This window comes from Mirounga leonina, unplaced genomic scaffold (genome assembly GCF_011800145.1).
Source record: "Mirounga leonina isolate KUSES-001 unplaced genomic scaffold, KU_Mleo_1.0 Mir_107, whole genome shotgun sequence".
Lineage (NCBI taxonomy): Eukaryota > Metazoa > Chordata > Mammalia > Carnivora > Phocidae > Mirounga > Mirounga leonina.
The window spans coordinates 4602819-4620435 of NW_023270233.1; the positions used below are offsets into that span (position 1 = coordinate 4602819).

The 17617-nt window shown below is 39.6% G+C and overlaps 1 protein-coding gene across 1 annotated transcript in view; it reads left to right on the forward strand.

Moving 5' to 3' along the window:
* The window catches only part of LOC118018846 (KIF-binding protein), a 41911-nt gene extending 24643 nt beyond the window's left edge, over nucleotides 1–17268 (forward strand). The window contains exons 3-7 of the mRNA XM_035017651.1: nucleotides 2923–3002; nucleotides 3320–3503; nucleotides 6172–6259; nucleotides 11643–11758; nucleotides 16248–17268. Of these exons, the coding sequence (XP_034873542.1) occupies nucleotides 2923–3002; nucleotides 3320–3503; nucleotides 6172–6259; nucleotides 11643–11758; nucleotides 16248–17123 (1344 nt within the window). The 3' untranslated portion in view covers nucleotides 17124–17268. The remainder of the gene's footprint in view (nucleotides 1–2922; nucleotides 3003–3319; nucleotides 3504–6171; nucleotides 6260–11642; nucleotides 11759–16247) is intronic.
* The last annotated feature ends 349 nt before the right edge of the window (nucleotides 17269–17617 follow it).

Below are 17617 nucleotides of genomic sequence, written 5' to 3' on the forward strand. Positions count from 1 at the left end.
TCAGTTGGTTAACCATCTGCCTTAGGCTCAGGTCATGAACCCAGAGTCCTGGGATCAGATCCCGCAGCAGGCTCCTTGCTCAGCAGGAGTCTGCTTCTCCCTCTGCCTGCCACTCCCCCTGCTTGTGCTCTCTCTCTCTCTCTGACAAATAAATAAGTAAAATAAAAAAAATAAAAAAAACTGTGTAGTATGTAGAGGACTTCCATAACTATACCAAAAGGATAACAAGTAAAAGGAATGTGCTGTGAGCAGAGGCATAGACGGAACATTCCTATTTGCTTTGTCAGTTTAAATCACTAGACATGTATTGTTTTTACTATGTGCCAGATACTGTGCAAAATGCTAGGGAATCAAATAGGAATAAAATATGGTCCCTACCCATAACAAGCTACCCCTAGAGGATAAAGATTGGAGCAAATCAGCATGTTAATTATATCCCCAAGGATTTTCTTTTTAAGATTTATTTATTTACTTGAGATAGAGAGGAAGAGAAAACACAGCAGGGGGTGGGGTGGGGCAGAGGGAGAGGGAGAAGCACACTCCTTTCTGAGCAGGGAGCCCAACACAGGGCTCGATCCCAGGACCCTGAGATCATGACCTGAGCCAAAGGCAGATGGCAGATGCTTAACTTACTGAGCCACCCAGGCACCCTCCTGCCCACCCCCCGAACCAAGAAATTTTAGAATGTACATTTTAAAAGTCATGGTGCTTCTTCTACCTTGGTGTTTTAACTTTCCTCCTAACGTACTAAGAAGAGGAGCAGAGCACCACAAAGCCAAATGGAGATGTTACTTTCTGTTCTGAACAAAAGATTCACAACAGCCGTGTTCAGGTTTTGAAAAGGAAAGAAAGCTTTATTATTACTGTAGAAACCTAATAGAAACAGAAGAGGAAAGGAATCTATACATAGATGAAGGTAATAGTAGGCAATAAATGAGAATAAGGCAAAATTACATCACGTTGAGTACTTACAACATCCAATCTCGTTAGCTGGGGAAGCCCCGTGGAAACAGCCAGGCTGGAGTCCCAATGGAGAGGCCTGGGTGGAGCATCCTCCCCCTAGGTGAGACTTCTAACTGACCTCATAAGGGCCATATTTATAGGGCAAATGATGGGGCTTGAGTTAAACATGGTTTGCTTACATGCCGTGTGGAGCGAGCTGCATTTCTGTTACTATGTTTTTATATTTTCAAGGAGCCTAGGGTATGTTTGTCTGCCTCCTCTCTCGGATCCCATTCCAGGGGTCCAGCCCAGCCTGGAGCAGGAGGGGATGTGAGACAAGATTTGTAGCTCTTGGCATCCAGAACAGAAGGGCCAGTTCTGGGCTGGAGGCCAGATAATCTATTTCAAACAACCAAGCTCCCAAGGTTATTCACATAGCATGAATCTCAAAAACATTAGCCTGCCTGTGTATGTGCAGGTCTAGGTGGTCAGTTATGTGTGACAGATCACAGAAACATCTATCCATATAGAACACCCTCCTTTCATGATTTTAGGCTCACACTCTTATACATGAAATTGTTCATTTAAAATGTGAAGATCCGGGATGCCTGGGTGTCTCGGTCGGTTAAGCGTCTACCTTTGGCTTGGGTCATGATCTCGGGGTCCTGGGATCGAGTCCTGCATCAGACTCCCTGCTCAGCGAAGAGCCTGCTTCTCCCCTGCCTGCCTCTCACCTTGCACTCTCTCTCTTGCTCTCTGACAAATAAAATCTTAAAAAAAAAAAAAAAAAAAAAAGGTGAAGATCCAGGCCAGCTGGGTGCCTCAGTCGGTTTAGCATCTGACTCTTGATTTCAGCTCAGATCATGATCTCAGGGTTGTGAGATTGAGCCCACGTTGGGCTCTGTGCTTGACATGAAGTCTGCTTAAAATTCTCACTCTTTCTCTCCCTCTGTCCTTCCCCCGCCCTCAAAAAATGTGTAGATACCAAACACTTATGATATTTCATTAGTATTAATATAGAAACATAAAACATATCAGACTTTTTGTACTGAGTTATACCTGTGTTTTAGTTCAGAGAAGAGAGTGGTTTGATTTAGGGTTATATATAACATGTGGTAGCTGTAACAATGAAATATGTATAGAAAATAATACATTGATTAATTCCCTTCATCAAAAAAGAGTAAGCATATTTTTTTTTTAAAGAGTAAGCCTATAAACAGCCCTCAAAATTATTGAGATCTTGGGAGAATTACTTATCTATTGTGTTTGCTTTCGGCCTTGCTTCCTGTCTTAGTCATTTTTACTTTCTGTAAATTCTAGGAACCCAAGTTGTGATACTTTTAGCATTTACATCCAGAATGTAAGATCATATTTTTAAAAATGGAAGGCATTTTTGCTATTTGAAGTTTAACGAATTCACTTTAAAGCAAGGCTGGTCTTGTGGATAGGTCTGTCCTCACAGAAGTAGATGAGGCAGTAGTGGTGCTCTTTCAGAGGGCTTAAGATGGTATTATAAGTGACTTACATGTATTAACTCATTGAATCCTCATAGCAATCTTATGAGGGAATTTTATCAATGAGAAAACAGAAGCACAAGAGATTGGGTGACTTGGCCAAGGTAACACACAACAGAAACACTGATTTTATTGCCTCTGTATTAAAAGGGGGCAATCTATATACTTTTCTCATTCCCTTGAGAAAAAAGGCAAATTGGTAGATCTTTTTTTAGTATATTTGAGGTTCACCTCCCACAGCAGTTAAAATTTTGTCAACTGTGAGCTTCTAGGCAATCATCTTTTATTTGTTTGACTCTTTAAAATTTTATGGTTAAGAAAATTACTTCTTGGGTAACATGAAAAGGAACTGGTAAAAAATGAAATATACTGGGCTTTAAAAATTTGATTTCTCCAGTTTCTCCAGAGGAGGGCGCTTGGTGTTTACAGTTTAAAATTTTAGAGTTTTGTTTTTCTTTAATTGTAGATTGGGAGTCCTCCTCTTGATCCTACTGAGCATTTTCTTCCTGAAGAAGAGAAACTTACTGAACAAGAGAGATCAAAAAGGTGAGTAGGTACAGAAATCTGCTCTCACAGGTAATTCCACATAGTATAGATAAGATGATTGTTCCAAAAAGCACAGTATTTTCTCTTTTGAGACACTCCTAAAGTTACAGAATGTGGATTCTGACATGGATTTTAAAATGTCCATTTGCCACTTACTAGATATATGACCCTGTTCAAATCTGAGGCTCCGTTTTCCTTATCTGTCAGATAGATGCAATAGCCATACCCAAATCAAAGGGTTGGTGAGACGACCAAGCTATATGAAAGTTCCTTATAAATTGTAAACCATTATACAAATATTTACTTTTTCTTCATAGATTTGAGAAGGTTTATACTCATAACCTCTATTACCTGGCTCAAGTCTACCAGCATATGGAAATGTTTGAGAAGGCTGCTCATTATTGTCACAGTACCCTAAAACGGCAGCTTGAACACAACGCCTACCATCCTATAGAGTGGGCTATTAATGCTGCTACCTTGTCGCAATTTTACATCAATAAGGTAAGCTTCTCAAATAGTTGTCTAACAAAGTTACTGCTAGTGTGTGTAAAAATAGAACGAGGAGTACCTTGAAAATGTCATCTTTTAAAAACAGGTAGCTTGTATTTTACGCTGTAAACTGGACAGAAAAATGCAGCCCAGTTTGCCAGTATATTAGACTTTTGTAGCTTTTTGTTGCATTAATCCTTTTGAATCGTAAGATGCTGAATTTTGTCTTTGTCTTACATGCTGCTAGCCCTAAAATTACATGTTAGTTACCTAAGACCATCTTTTTTGATACAGAACAGTATCAATTCATTCTATTGAGATGTTACCTTAAATTGCAGAGTTTATCTTATAGATACAGCTTTATCTTTATACCGTGGTAATCTGGTAACTATGAGGATTTGTCCGAGGAAGTTGACTGTTAAATGTGGGCTTCGATAAAAGCATGTGATCCATTTCAGTTATTCTTTAGAATTAACTCCTCCATAGTAATTTTTCTCTGTTGGAAATGTCTCTGCTCAGTTCCAGAGTTGTCGCTCTTTATGATACACTTCTTCTGGAGGATTATACAGAACAAACTTGAGCTTCTCAGTTGTTTATCACAATTATTCAGAATCATGTTGGTATATTTTCAATTGGACTATTTATTCCTTTCTTCCCTAAGAGTTTTAATGCTGAAACGCTTTTCAGCCACCTTTCCCAGCCAGATTTTCGATTAATCCTCAGTAAGATATTCAACAATAGAAATTACTTTTACTTGTATTTCTGATTCACTCTGAAATATCGGTAATTCTTTGCTTATCAGAGTTCCTTCTTTAAATCTCTCTGGTTACCTACTGCCATATCCTTACTGGGCCTTTGTCCTTTCTAAGCTTTTTGTTAGTGCTGGTTCTGTAAATGCGCCCTATGTTTAAAGTATTGTCCCACCGAATTTCATTCAGAAAAGCTATTAGCAGGCGAGAAAGGGCTGTGGTGACTGCAGCATCGCTTCTAGGACTTTGGTCTAAGATCAAGCGTGTAAGTAACGCTGTCGCGTCTGTTGGAGCATTCAGTTAAACCTAACTGTCATGAATCCATTTCATCGTGCTCATCATCAGAAGTGTTATCGGTGCCTCTGCTTGTGGCGCCTTCTTTTATAGCTTCCAGAGGCCCCTTACTTGTTTTGTTTAGCAACTTTAAAGCCACGTATTCACTGTGATTTTAATTAACACCTTAAACTCCACCAATATTAATAGTACTAAGATATCTAGATATTAATTCGAAGTGTAAGAAAAAATTTAAAGTTGTTAAGCATTGCTTATGTGGAGCATGCAGTAATTTTCACGAGTACCTCCCCCACCCTGTGCTTTTTTTTTTTTAAACCAAAATGTTTTATAAGTTTTTGTTACAACTAGCTGAGTTATATTGTAAATAGAGATTTGAACCATTTTCTTTAAAACAATGCAGTTGTCATTTATATCATTCTCATCTTCATCCGGTTCCAGTGATGAGGTTTTGCTACTTGATGTGTCCCCACCTGGCAGGTGCTAAAGTCCCACATTTACCAGCCACCTTGAGGGCACAAGGCACTCGCTGTCGTAGCAGTGACTGCTTGCAGGGAACCAGTCTGACCAAAGCTGAAGTGATAAAGATGGGTAAGGGATAGTAGAGGGACAGTTAAAGCTTCTTCGTGTAAACTGTAACTTTCTTTGGGCTTCGGAGGTGTATACCAACATTCTGATCTATAGATTATGTTGCTGGGCTAATACTGTACACAGTACCCAGCTATTCTCAAGGTGGCTTCTGAATTTGCTATCATGGAGAGGTACGTTTAATGCCGAGATTTTAAAGTCATAGCCAACCATGAAAAATCTTCTCAACAAAATGAGGTATTATTAATATGAACTAGACATTTAATTGATGAGGGTGGCTTCCAACTAAAAGTTGGACTTTAACTTTGTATTTCTGCTGGGTTGGTCCTGTGACTTACATGATAAATGCAAAATGTTTATATTAACAAAGAGATCTTCTCCAAGTGAGTGAGAACTTTACCATGCCCAAATTTGTATTAGGAAGTCTTCAAGTGTGTTGGTAAAACAATTGCAGAAAGTTCATCTGTGGAGATCTGTTAACTTCAAAACTCGGTGGGAATCCACATTCATTATATGTAAATTCCCCAAATTCTAGGAGACAGGAATCTCTTCCTATCCATATTTACCCTTTTTTGCCTTTGAAGTAGGATATATAGAGAGATCTCTAAACCTCAGAAAATTAAATCTCCAAGTCCTCTGACAAGGGACACATTTATCACGCATGGCATTTTGGCTATGTGGATTGAACCTAAAGGACTGTCTGAAGCACTCTCAGTCTAGGATGATAGGCATTCTTGAATTATACTTATTGATAACTGGAAGAGAGCTAACTTTGAGTTCAGTCAGCAGTTGTCTCTCAGCCAGTTTGGATTATTATTACGAGTTTGAGGGCATTGTTATTTTAATATTTGAGGTGGCTTTTTAACCAGAGAATACATGTCATATACCTTCTTAATGTTCAGCAACCACACAGGGTCTCCTTAGGTCTCCTTACCTAATACTATATACCTAAAGCTATAAAGCTTTTCTCATATTAGAAGACTTTATGTAAGTGTTAATTGCAAATAAGGTTGGGTGATAATTGCACTTACTCTTGTTTATTTCCTCAACAGCTATGTTTTATGGAGGCCAGGCACTGTTTATCTGCTGCTAATGTCATTTTTGGTCAAACTGGAAAGATCTCAACAACAGAAGACAGTAGTAAGTTCATATATGCATGTTTTATTACACAGCTTTTAAAAAACATTTTTTTTTTTTTTAAGGTTTTATTTATTTGAGAGAGACAATGAGATAGAGCATGAGAGGGGGGAGGGTCAGAGGGAGAAGCAGACTCCCTGCCGAGCAGGGAGCCCGATGCAGGACTCGATCCCGGGACTCCAGGATCATGACCTGAGCCGAAGGCAGTTGCTTAACCAACTGAGCCACCCAGGCGCCCCTTAAAAAACATTTTGAAATCATTTTAAATTTTAGAAAATTCAAGAACAGAACAAAGAACTACCGTAGCCTTTCTCAAGTCACCAATTTTTAATAATTGCCTCATTTGCAATCACATTTTATTGTTCAGAAGCATTTGAGAGAAGATTGCATTCATTAGCCTCCTTTACCCTTTTGATACTTTAGTGTATATTTCCTAAGAATATTTTCTTACATAATCATAGAACAGGAAATATAACATTGATACAAATCTCTTATCTATAATGCATATTTCCTTTTCATTAATTATCCCCGTAATGTCCTTTCTAGTACTAGAGTATCCAATTCATGATTTTGTACTGCATTTATTTATTTTTTTTTTAAAGATTTTTATTTATTTATTTGATAGAGAGCGAGAGAGGGAACACAAGCAGGGGGAGTGGGAGAGGGAGAAGCAGGCTTTCCTCTGAGCAGGGAGCCCGATGTGGGGCTTAACCCTAGGACTGTGGGATCATGATCTGAGCCGAAGGCAGATGCTTAACGGCTGAGCCACCCAGGTGCCCTTCGTACTGCATTTAATTGTCACATCTCTTTACTGTCCTTTGCTCTGGAATAGTTTCCCAGCCATTCTTTCTCTTTCATTCACAGACATTTTTGAAAAATATAAGCCAGTTATTACATTAGATTTCCATAAGTTGGTGTTTGATGTTTCCTTAAGCTAAGAATCAGATGACACATTTTTGGTTGGCATCCTGCATAAGTGATGTGTCCAAATGTCTAGTTTTTAATTATAGTATTTTATTTAGTTTTAAAAATCACAGTTAACACGTATATTTGAGAAAATCAAAACCACAGTGAGATATCATCTCATACTTGTAAGAATGGCTTTTATGAAAAAGACAAGAAATAACAGGTGTTGGTGAGGATGTGAAGAAAAGGGAACCCTTGTGCACTGTTAGTGAGAATGTAAATTGGTGTAGCCACTGTGGAAAACAGTATGGAGGTTCCTCAAAAAATTAAAAATAGAAATAACATACAGTTCCGTAATTCCACTTCTGGGTATTTACCCAGAGAAAAAGAAAACACTAATTTGAAAAAATATATGTACCCCCATGTTTACTGCAGTATTATTTACACAGTCACCAAGATATGAAAACAACTTAAATGTCCGTTGATGGATGAGTGGATAAAGAAAATACGGTGTATATGTACAGTGGATTATTATTCAGAAAAAAAAGAGAAAAAGAAAAATCTTTTTTAGCAGAAGATATAAGCTTCCAGTTATAATTAAGTTGGGAATGTAATGTACAGCATGGTGATTATAGTTAATACTGTATTGCATATTGAAATTTGCTAAGAGGGTATATCTTTAAAGTCTCAATGCTGGAGCGCCTGGGGTGGCTCAGTCGTTAAGCGTCTGCCTTCGGCTCAGGTCATGGTCCCAGGGTCCTGGGATCGAGCCCTGCATCGGGATCCCTGCTCCGCAGGAAGCCTGCTTCTCCCTCTCCCACTCCCCCTGCTTGTGTTCCCTCTCTCGCTGTGTCTCTCTCTGTCAAATAAATAAAAAATCTTTAAAAAAAAAAAAGTCTCAATGCAAGAAATATTGAACTGTGTATGGTCATAAATATTAACTAGACTTACTGTGAAGATCATTTTGTAATATATACAAACATCAAATCATTATGTTGTGTGTATGAAACTAATATATAGTTGATCCTTGAATAATGGGGGGGTTAGGGGTGCCTATCCCCTGTGTAGTTAAAAATCCATGTTTAGGGGCGCCTGGGTGGCTCAGTTAAGCGTCTGCCTTCGGCTCAGGTCATGATCCCAGGGTCCTGCGATCAAGTCCCACACTGGGCTCTCTGCTCAGCAGGAAGCCTGCTTCTCCCTCTCCCATTCCCCCTGTTTGTGTTCCCTCTCTCACTGTCTCTCTCTCTGCCAAAAAAAATCCATGTATAAATTTTGACTCCCCAAAACTTAATTACTAAGAGCTTACTGTGGACCAGATGCCTTACCATAATAAACAACACATATTTTGTATGTTATATGTATTAATACTCTATTCTTACAGTGAAATAAGCCAGATAAAAGAAAATGGGAAAATCATAAGGAAGAGAAAGTACCTTTACAGTGCTATACTGTAAAAAAATTCATGTATAAGTGGACCTGTGCTGTTCAAACCTCTGTAGTTCAGGTCAACTATAATGTCATATATCGGTTGTATCTCAATTTTAAAAAAAGATTGGTACTTTTTACTATTATAAAATCAGTAACATATCTACATAGGGCCCCTGAGCACATTTTACTAAGTTATCAACCCAATAACTTTTGCTTCCAAACCTTAAGGAAGTCAAGTACCCAGATCCACAAGCTATTTCTGAAAGAGAAAGAAAAAGGACTTCGTATCTAAGTACAAGTTGCAGAGTACAGTCAGTCCTCGTTATTTGTGGATTACGTATTTGCGGATTCACCTCTTGCTACAATTTACTTGTAACCCCAAACTCAGTACTCGAGGTACTTCTGTGGTCATTTGTGCAGAACAACAAAGAAGTTGAGTCATCTGAGGTTGCACGTTCCCAGCTGATGTTGAACAAGGCAACGCTCACCTTCTTGTTTCAGTCTCATATAGTAAATAAGTGTCCTTTCTGTGGTTTATTCAGTCCCATTCTTCATATTGTTGTGTTTTTTTTTGTAATTTCATTGTTTAAAATGGCCCCCACGTAGGGGCGCCTGGGTGGTTCAGTCGTTAAAATGGCCTCCACGTAGTGCCGAGGTGCTGTCCGGTGTTTGTAAACACATGAAGGCTGTGACTGCCTTATGGAGAAACTGCAGTGTTAGATAAGACCCATTCAGGCACAAGTTAGAGTGCTATTGGTCCTGAGCTCAGTGTTAATAAGCCAACAATATATACTAAATAAGGGGTCGCTAAACAGAAATACACATGAAATAAAGTTATACATATTGATCAGTTGGTGAAAATAGGACCAGAAGCCCATGGGAATCTAACCCTGTATTTTCCCAAGGAGTGGTGTTTCAGCATTTGCTAATAATTCTGTGTTCACAGTGACTTTATAGACCATAACTACCACGGATAATGAGAATCGACTGTATGTTGTTCCTTAGTTTTACTGTTAGAGATAAAAACCACTTTTTTGGGGCGCCTGGGTGGCTTAGTTGGTTAAACGTCTGCCTCTTGATTTTGCCTGACGTCATGATCTCAGGGTCGTGGGATCGAGCCCCATGTTGGGCCCCCCGCTCAGCAGGGAGTTTGCTTGAGATTCTCCCCCTCTCTCCTCTCTTTCCCTCCCTCTGCTCTCTGTCTCTCTCAAATAAATAAACAAATCTTAAATAACAAACCCACTTTTTCTGCTGAAATAAATATTCATCTAAAGGAGACAGTCCAACCCACCAGTGCCATGCTTCCGTGTTGCTTGGGAGGCTAGCGACTTGACTCTCTCCCTGTAGAGCTGGGCACTGTGACTGTTGTACTTGGTGTTGGTGGCACACCCATGTAGATGGAAAAAGGTAGACTACAGAGGAAAGTTTAATGCGGTACTGCATTAAATCTAATATGGTGATGGAAAATGTTATTTCATGTTACAAAGGATTTTTTTTTAAAGATTTTATTTATTTATTTGACAGAGAGAGACATAGCGAGAGAGGGAACACAAGCAGGGGGAGTGGGAGAGGGAGAAACAGGCTCCTTGCTGAGCAGGGATCCCGATGCGGGGCTCGATCCCAGGACCCTGGGATCATGACCTGAGCTGAAGACAGATGCTTAACGACTGAGCCACCCAGGAGCCCCAGGATTTTTTTTAAATAGTGAAAACCAAAATAATTTAAATGATGAAATTTATTTATTTATTTACATTGTCATTTTATTTATTTTTTAAGTACTCTCCATGCCCAGTGTGGAGACCAGTGTGGGGCTTGAACTCACAACCCGGAGATCAAGACCTGAGCTGAGATCAAGAATTGGATTCTTAACAGACTGAGCCACCCAGGCGCCCCAAATCATGAAAAATCTTAAAATAAATTTTTTCTTTTAAAAAGGAATGCCCTCGGGACGCCTGGGTGGCTCAGTCGGTTAAGCGTCTGCCTTCAACTCAGGTCGTTATCCCAGGGTCCTGGGATCGAGTCCCGCATCGGGATACCTGCTCAGCGGGGAGCCTGTTTCTCCCTCTCCCACTCGCCCTGCTTGTGTTCCCTTTCTCACTGTGTCTCTCTGTCAAATAAATAAATAAAATTAAAAAAAAAAAGAGGAATGCCCTCCACAGATGTAACTTAAATATTTTGGTAAAACTGGACATGGGACTTGCATTACAAAAGGAAATAATTGGCCGTTCATTAAACCATATTCATCATTCTGAATATTAATTTGGGGGAAGCTTTGCACTCAGGACAACCTTTTAATTCATGAGAACTCTATTTCAATTTGAATTTCACTAAATTGGAATTTTTGACAAATTGATTAATAATTATGCTAACTTTCACCTTGTTTGACACTATTTCTCTTCTTTTTTTGAGAGACCATGTGTGCGTGCACAAACTTAGGGGAAGGGCAGAGGGAGGGAGAGAATCTTTTTTTTTTTAGATTTTATTTATTTATTTGAGAGAGAGAGAATAGAGAATGAGAGGGAGAGGTAGAGAGAATCTGAAGCAGACTCCGCACTGAGCACAGAGCCTGATGTCAGGCTCGATCCCACAGCCTCGAGATCATGACCTTTGTTTAGATTTGTTTCTTATATAAGAAGTAAAAACAACAGAATTAGAAGAATGGTTATATTAGAAGAATAGTTATATAAAGTAGGGAACATCTATTTAATTGTAACAATGCTGTACTTAAAAATGTTAGAGTTGATAATGATATGAGTGATGTGTTAGTGGTATGATATATAAAGAAAAATCTATATTCAAAATTGAATATACATTGTGACCTTAGTTTTTACCAACAGATAACACAGAAGAAAAAACTAGAAAGAAATCTACAAAAATAATAGCAGTGAGTGCCTCTGGGTGGTAGGAATTTTGGGTCGGTTTTCCCCCCACTGCTTCAGTGAGAATCTGTTACTCTTAAATTCAGGGAAAAATGCTATAAAAAGAATGTAATACACAATGAAAATTGCGATTGTGACCATTAACTTAGGCAAATAATGTTGTGTGATTTTAGCTACTGAAGCTGAGGGAGATGTGCCAGAGCTTTATCATCAAAGAAAAGGAGAAATAGCAAGATGCTGGATCAAGTATTGTTTGACTCTCCTGCAGAACGCCCAGCTTTCCATGCAGGTAATGTAGTGAAAAGGTACCTTTTCTTTCCTAAATAAGCAGGATGGAAGTAAAAGCTTAAAATGGGAATTATGCTCATTGGGCTCACTGCATGTTTATTATGCAAAGCATGCAGAATGCTGTCAGATAGTTCTTGTTCTCCCATCTCTACCTTTTAGAGTCTTATCTATTTAAGGTCTATCTCAAATACCACTTCTTCCTTAAAGACTTTCCTTTGGGTAGAATATAAATTCCTTGAGAGGTGGGAGCTGTGTCATATTCACGGTATATCATTATCTCAGACATGGTAGGTTCTCAGTGTATTAATTGTTCAGTGTGTAATTTTTCATAGCCTACAGGTATCATTTCCCTTCTTTAAACTCCATAAAACATTCCTTGCCTGCCCTAAATCACTTAGATTTTGCTTTGTATTATCTCTATTCATATTCTCATCTTTTTTCCTTCACCTCTTCTTAGACTATAAGCAATCTAACCTTTATATACTTTTTTTTTTTAAGATTTTATTTATTATTTGACAAAGAGAGACACAGCGAGAGAGGGAACACAAGCAGGGGGAGTGGGAGAGGGAGAAGCCGGCTTCCTGCAGAGCAGGGAGCCTGATGCGGGGCTCGATCCCAGGACCCTGGGATCATGACCTGAGCTGAAGGCAGACGCTTAACAACTGAGCCACCCAGGCGCCCCTAACCTTTATATACTTTATACGGTATATATATTTATATTTATTTTATAAAAATATATATCTGGAAATAGCCCTGCCAGTTTATAGTGGTATGTTTGTGGCAATTTACTTAATCTCTCTTTGTCTCAATTTTCTCACAAAGGAGATGGAGATGATAACAGTACTTACCTAATAATGTTGTTATCAGAGTTAAATTAATATATATGCAAAGGGCTCAGAAAAGTACCCTAGACATACTAAGTCCTCAGTAAATGTTCATGGTCATCATCATCATTACTAATTCATACTGAATCCTAGCTTCTAACCACTAAGGAGGAAAGTAAATCCTTTGGATGCAGTATACTAAACATAGATATGTAGAAAACTTTCCTGGAGGAGTTATGCTTTTTTTTTTTTTGCATACATGCATTAAAATACAATAATTTTTACTAGTGATAATATAGAACCCATGAAACTACGAAACGAAAGAAAATCAAACAAACCACAAAACCCCAGAAGCATACATCGTGCAAGGATGAGAGCATTTTAGAGGTAGAGGGTAAAGGTGAGGCGTATTTGGGAAAGAAAGGAAGTAGGGAGAACTAGGAAGTTTTATGTCTAGAGAAGCTGGATCCAGGAAAAGCTGTCAGCTTTCTTCTGCTCAGAAAGCAGCCAGGAAAGCATCTAAATAAGCAAGCAGCCAGGAAGCAAGTAAGTAAATAAGATTTTGGAGACTTAGGGCTTGCATTTGAAGTAATTGTGCCAAGCAAAATACACCATCATTTAACTCATACCCTTCACTTAGTTGATGTTTTCCAGACTGGGCACCAGAACGTATCACCTGATTACTTGAAACTAATTAAAATAGTTGCCTGCTCTTAAATTACTCAGATTTTCCTTAATCTGACTTTGTTATTTTAACTTCATCCTTTGATTATCTGTTTACCTGAAAAGCCTTCTTCAATTCAAGCTTAAGACCTACACAATTTATGCCACCTCTATGCTAGTCGTTGTCCTAAAAGTGCAACTTTGGGGGCACCTGGGTGGCTCAGTCATTAAGTGTCTGCCTTCGGCTCAGGTCATGATCCCCGGGTCCTGGGATCAAGCCCCGCATCAGGCTTCCTGCTCTGCGGGAAGCCTGCTTCTCCCTCTCCCACTCCCCCTGCTTGTGTTCCCTCTCTCGCTGTCTCTCTCTCTTTGTCAAATAAAAAAATAAAATCTTTAAAAAAAAAAAAAGTGCAACTTTGTTCCACAAAGGAGAGACACATGCCGGAGGACATATAGGAGGAAGTAACATGTGAAGGATGCTCTGGGAATGAGTAGGAATTAGCTGGACCGGAGAAAAGAAGGCTCAGCATTCCAGCAAGCTGAGGCAGCATGTTTTGGGGCACAGGGAGCATGGTGTCTTAGGTGGGATGGGACAAAGGCCTGTGAGGCTGGAGCAGAGTAGGAGAGCACGTGATGTAAGATAGAGTTCAAAAGGGGCTGGAACCAGCAGGGCCTTCGAGGAGTGGAAGGCTTGAAGGGTTTTGGAACAATCGCTTAGGTGGCAGAGTGGAGAATGAATTGAGGGGAAGCAACAGTAGGGGAGGGAGATTAGTTAGAAGATCACTGGAGCCGTCCAGGTGGAATGTGAAGGGAGCTTGGTCTAGGATGGTGGGAGAAGAGATAAAGAGGAAAGAATGGATTCCAGAGGTATTTGGGAAACAAAATGTAAAGGACTTGGTGATAGATAGAAAGTGCAGGGTAAAGGGGAGAGGAGAGGGACATCTCAAGGATGATTCATTCCTAGGTTGTTGGCTATCCAGACTGATGGAGGCTTCTTCACTCAAACAGCACTAGAATAGGAAACAGCTGAAGAAGAATAGGAGTTCCATTGTGGACGTCCTGCAGATGAGGAGCCTTTGAGTGTTCTTAGAGGAGAGGTCATACAGGGAGCTGTAGCTGTGGGTCTGGAGCTTGAGAAGAGGTATGGGCTGTAGCTCTGTTTGTGAGTCACCCTCCCATGGATGACAGTGGCAGACGTGGGTATGAACAGAGTCATCCGTAGGGCAGTGCTGTCCAAGAGAAATAGAACACCAACCATGTATGTAATTTTCAGTTTTCTTTTTTTTTTTTTTAAGATTTTATTTATTTATTTGACAGAGAGAGAGAGTACAAGCGGGGGAATGGCAGGCAGAGGGAGAAGCAGGACCCTCCTGAGCAGAGAGCCCAATGGGGAACTCGGTCCCAGGACCGTGGGATCACAACCTGAGCTGAAGGCAGACGCTTAACTGACTGAGCCACCCAGGCGCCCCTGTAATTTTCAATTTTCTAATGGCCACATTAGAAAAGGAAAAAGGGTGAATTAACTTTATACTTTTTAAACCCAGATTATATTTAAAAAATTGTCATTTCTGTAGGTCATCAATATTAAAGAGATTTAAAATTATTTTTGAATTAAGTCTTAAAAATTGGATATATATGTTGTAAATACAGCCCACGTCTCAGTTTGAACAGTGCAGATCAAGAGACCATGTTGAGTGACAGGAAGAAAAGGCTTAGGGGTGGAGCATAGAGGGATCTGATGTTCAGTTTTATTGGCCAGGAAGAGAAAGATGAGCTTAGTTTTTTTGTTTTTTGTTTTTTAAGATTATTTATTTTAGAGAGAGAGTAGGGGTATGAGTGGGAGGAGGGGCAGAATGAGACGGAGAGAGAGAATCTCAAGCAGACTCTGTGCTGATCGAGGAGCCTGCCATGGGGCTTGATCCCAGGACCTATGAGATCATGACCTCAGCTGAAACCAAGAGTAGGACGCTTAACTGACTGAACCACCAGTGCACCCTCAGCTTAGTCTTTTTTTTTTTTAAGATTTTATTTATTTATTTGTCAGAGAATGAGAGAGAGAGAGTGCGTGCACAAGCAGGAAGAATGGCAGGCAGAGGGAGAGGGAGAAGCAGGCTCCGCGCTGAGCAAGGAGCCTGATTCGGGGCTCAATCCCAGGACCCTGGAATCATGACCTGAGCTGAAGGCAGACGCTTAACCGACTGAGCCACACAGGCGCCCCCCGCTCAGTCTATTTTTTAAACCATTTTACCTTTTTTTTTTTTGACCTGAGGGGTAGGAGGAGATAACTTTGATGGTAGATTTAACTGTGTCTTCACTTTAGTGTCTTTGAGACCTGGACATTTCTCTGTATTTCACTAAATAACTTCTAGCATAAACATCGTATCATTAATCTTAATGGCATCTCAGTGCAATATTTTTAGGGTGTAGATTACAGTCTTACTCTAATATTAAAATACTAATAATTTATTACACGTATATAATGTTTCACAGTCTCTAAAGTTCTTTCATATGCATTTATCTTACCTGAAGGAGAAACTATAAATGAGTTTTAGTTCCCCAGAGAGGAAAGTCATATGTAAGCAGCTTATTTGATTTATACCTTTTCCTATTTCTTACATTTTTTTTTAAAGATTTTATTTATTTATTTGACAGAGAGAGTGAGAGAATAAACAGGGGGAGCAGTAGAGGGAGAGGGAGAAGCAGGCTTCCCACTGAGCAGGGAGCCCGATGTGGGGCTTGATCCCAGGACCCTGAGATCATGACCCAAGCTGAAGGCAGACACTTGACCATCTGAGCCACCCAGGTGCCCCTATTTCTTACATTTTTAATACAATTGAAATACAATTTTAGAAGAAAGAAGTCTTAAAAGATGTGTAGGATTATAGCACCTCCATAAACCCAGCTGAGAAAGAGGGCATTCTTTTCTTTCCTCTTAAGTTTGCCATAATATTATTCAACAGCAGATCAGTGTCCTATCTCACCATAATGTATTTTTTCTTTCAGGACAACATAGGAGAGCTTGATCTTGATAAACAATCTGAACTTAGAGCTTTAAGGAAAAAAGAATTAGATGAGGAAGAAAGGATGAGGAAGAAAGCTGTACAGTTTGGAGCTGGTGAGCTGTGTGACGTCATCTCTGCGGTGGAAGAGAAAGTGAGCTATCTGAGACCTTTAGATTTTGAAGAAGCCAGAGAACTGTTCTTACTGGGTCAACACTATGTCTTTGAGGCAAAAGAGTTCTTTCAGATTGATGGTTATGTCACTGACCATATCGAAGTGGTCCAAGACCACAGTGCTCTGTTTAAGGTACTTGCCTTCTTTGAAACCGATATGGAGAGACGGTGCAAGATGCATAAACGGAGAATAGCCATGCTAGAGCCCCTCATTGTGGACCTGAATCCACAGTATTACCTGTTGGTCAACAGGCAGATTCAGTTTGAGATTGCACATGCGTACTATGATATGATGGATTTGAAGGTTGCCATTGCTGACAAGCTGAGGGACCCCGATTCACACATTGTAAAAAAAATAAATAATCTCAATAAGTCAGCACTGAAATACTACCAGCTCTTCTTAGACTCCCTGAGAGACCCAAATAAAGTCTTTCCTGAGCATATAGGGGAAGATGTTCTTCGCCCTGCCATGTTAGCTAAATTTCGAGTTGCCCGTCTCTATGGCAAAATCATCACTGCAGATCCCAAGAAAGAGCTAGAAAATTTGGCAACATCATTGGAACATTACAAATTTATTGTTGATTACTGTGAAAAGCACCCTGAGGCTGCCCAGGAAATAGAAGTTGAGTTAGAACTTAGTAAAGAGATGGTGAGTCTTCTTCCAACAAAAATGGAGAGATTCAGAACCAAGATGGCCTTGACTTAATAATCCTTGTTTTTAATGAAAGAAAATGTGCAATATCGAAGAGAGTTTTTCCCCTTAGTCAAACAAGCCCCATTCCATTGTGATGATTACCTTTCTAGCCAGATGAGTGCAGTTTGAACTTGACATAACAGACCAATTGTCTTTGCTAGGACCTTAATCAACATAAAGATAATTTATACCTAATTATGTAAATTGCCTTGTTAAGGTGACATGTGATTGGTATGTTAGATTGCTTGTTTCCTATTTAAGTAGAAACCTTTCCTGCCTCAGTTTCTAAAGGTAGGTTCTTTGTTGGCTAGTACTTGATAGATTTGTTAAGAGGAACGATTCTGGAGTTACATACCTGGTAGTCAAGCCTGTTAATTGAAAAGTAACTTCCTGTAGTTATTCTTCCCAAAATATTTACTTTCCTATTTCCCAGAGAAATGGCTCCTTTTCTGAAAACATCAAAAAACTAAGCTATGTTGTTGTAAAGTACTGTAAAGTAGTTTGTC